We start from the raw sequence: 2,465 nt of genomic DNA, 5'->3' as shown, positions 1-2,465 counted from the left end.
ATAAAAAAAAAAACAAAAACAAAACTTGAGAAATAAAATCGAATTGCAAAGATTAAAATTAAAAGTAGAACAATTATAATGTCCGTTCGTTGTCTGTTTTCCCATCTTTTTTATTTTCTTGCATCGACTGCGCAAAGTCCTCACTCTCAAAAGACTAAAAGTTAGTTTCGTTACCATTACCGATCTTTCTCAAAACAAATATAAATATTTTTTCGATCGATTGGAAAAGTTATAGTTTTCAATAAATACAATAAAGGTCTCCGTGCTAACAGATCTACTTATCTTGTGTACCTTTTGTCTAACTTCTTATGTATACAAAATAAAAGTACAAACGTACATATGCCGGAATCTGAACAAAGAGCGAATCCGCAAATATCATTTATACGGATTATGATAATGCAATCGCCACAATATAAAAAAATATACGTGCAATATAAAGCAAACATGTATAAAAAATAATATATTTAAAAAATTAATTTATTTTGTAGAACTCTCAATATTAGAAAATAAGAATTGATTTAATAGTATGTACAAACAATAAACATATTATTAGCGCTCATTTGCTTTATTTTAATATTTTAAAAATTCAAATAATAGATCGAAATATAGAAATATAGAACATCCAGATTTATTCTAATATAACTTTCTTATTAATTAAAATCAGTTTTCTATAGAATAAAAAAAAATGATCGAAGTTTTCATTGATTTTTATGTACACATATTGAGATTTCTGTTATTCTTAATTTTATTGATAAAATTAAAACTAACAGAAATCTCAATATGTACTTTTGCTGTTTTTATTGTTATGATAATTTAAATGTTAATATTAGCAATTGAAAAATAGAAATTGTAGTGTAAATCTGAAAAAGATTATTCTCAAAAATCTTTTATAGAGAGAAATTACAAAAATAAAATTAATTTTTTTGAATAATTTAGACTCCTATTTTGTTAATTAATTTTAATTTTCCTACCGACAATTATAATATTGCACAACTTTTTTATCATATACACAATCTTTGCAATAATAATGTAATCGTTATTAAGAATAGGGGCCTTAATATGATTTAAGATGATTTGATAAGTAATCAAATTCAATGTACCTGTATCTTCTTGAGTGTTTCTTATTTGTTTCAGAGTATTATCCTTTGTTATAATCAATTTTTTTCCTTGATCATGTTCCCGTCGATATTCTTGGGTAATTTGCTCCAGAGTTTCAGTTAGCGCCAACTTGCGAATTATAATAATTATAGTACCACATATATGCATATGAATTATATATTATCTACCAAGAAGTCAAAATATTTTTGAAAAAAATCAAGTATGATGTAATGAATTAATATTAAATATTATATATATTAAGCAATAGATCTATATCAGTTAACAAATATTAATAATCAAATTTTCCGTTCTTCAGTTTACAATGAAAATCAACTCAGAAGAAGTCGTATAAACTTTTTTCTTTTTACACTATATACCGAATGAAAATACCATAACTCGCGTTGGACAAATATACCTGACACAGTTTTAAGCGAGATACGCGATTTGTTTCCAATCGCGGACTCTCTTCCTCATTTTTTGCGACTTCATGTTGCGAGCACCGACTTTTCCCACCGGTTTTCCGGCACACCTTGGATAACATGTCGATGCGGTCGGCTCGGAAGTTGTCGTGTAGGAACTCATGCACGTGCGGGTTGCAAGAGTTGCAGGCTGGATCGCGGCCGTGGTAAGTGACCTTGCGGAAACCATAGAGATTCAGTTGCCTGATGAAGCTAGTGATATTACTCGTCTTGAAGATGGGTCGGCGCGTATCCAGATATTCCGTCTGAAATCTCTTATAATTGAGCAGTATGGTGTCACCGTTTGCACCCCAACGGATTGCTCCAGTTTCGCACTCGTTCACTATCCGCCAGAGCTTCTGCGGAAATCGCATCGACTGCAATACGCAATCCTCGTACATCCTTGCGGTTGTCACTGAGTATGGTTGATCGAACGAATGGCCGCGCGTGAATCGAAAACAACGCGTTTCGAACGTTTCTCGTTTCGTCTGTGTCTTGTCTTGTTCTTCCTCCCGAGACCACCTTCGAAACAAATGACTGTCGTATCACAGCAACAACAATCAAGGCAATCCCTGAAAAATAGGCGCATCGCTGATCGAAAACTAATCTATTTTATATCCAGATCGTGATTCTGATTTGAATATCAAGCTAGGTCCCTATTCTCGTATACAAAAAATTAGAGAAATGCTAGTATATGTAACGCATACTATAGTATTTCCTTAGTCTTTCGTATGCGATATTTTTCAAGAATAGAAGTACTACTGTGTCCGAAAAATCTTTTTCCATGTTTCCTCGTCGTTCCTTTCTATCCATTTCAACTCAAAGAGATTAATTTATTCTACGTTCACTGCAGTTAGTTTGTTAATAATAGATTGTATATACATATACGATATGTCACATATATATATA

General features: G+C 31.5%; 1 protein-coding gene across 1 annotated transcript in view; it reads right to left on the bottom strand.

Annotated features, from left to right (window-relative positions):
- LOC108685408 (heat shock factor protein-like) overlaps nucleotides 1-1,957 on the bottom strand; it is a 2,365-nt gene extending 408 nt beyond the window's left edge. The window contains exons 1-2 of the mRNA XM_018190221.1: nucleotides 1,514-1,957; nucleotides 1,101-1,227 (exon numbers count right to left, since the gene is read on the bottom strand). Of these exons, the coding sequence (XP_018045710.1) occupies nucleotides 1,101-1,227; nucleotides 1,514-1,957 (571 nt within the window). The remainder of the gene's footprint in view (nucleotides 1-1,100; nucleotides 1,228-1,513) is intronic.
- Between the last annotated feature and the right edge of the window lie 508 nt (nucleotides 1,958-2,465).

The sequence above is a fragment of the Atta colombica genome, unplaced genomic scaffold (genome assembly GCF_001594045.1).
Source record: "Atta colombica isolate Treedump-2 unplaced genomic scaffold, Acol1.0 scaffold1, whole genome shotgun sequence".
Lineage (NCBI taxonomy): Eukaryota > Metazoa > Arthropoda > Insecta > Hymenoptera > Formicidae > Atta > Atta colombica.
Note: the sequence above shows the minus strand (reverse complement) of the source record. Positions and strands in the feature narration are given on the sequence as shown.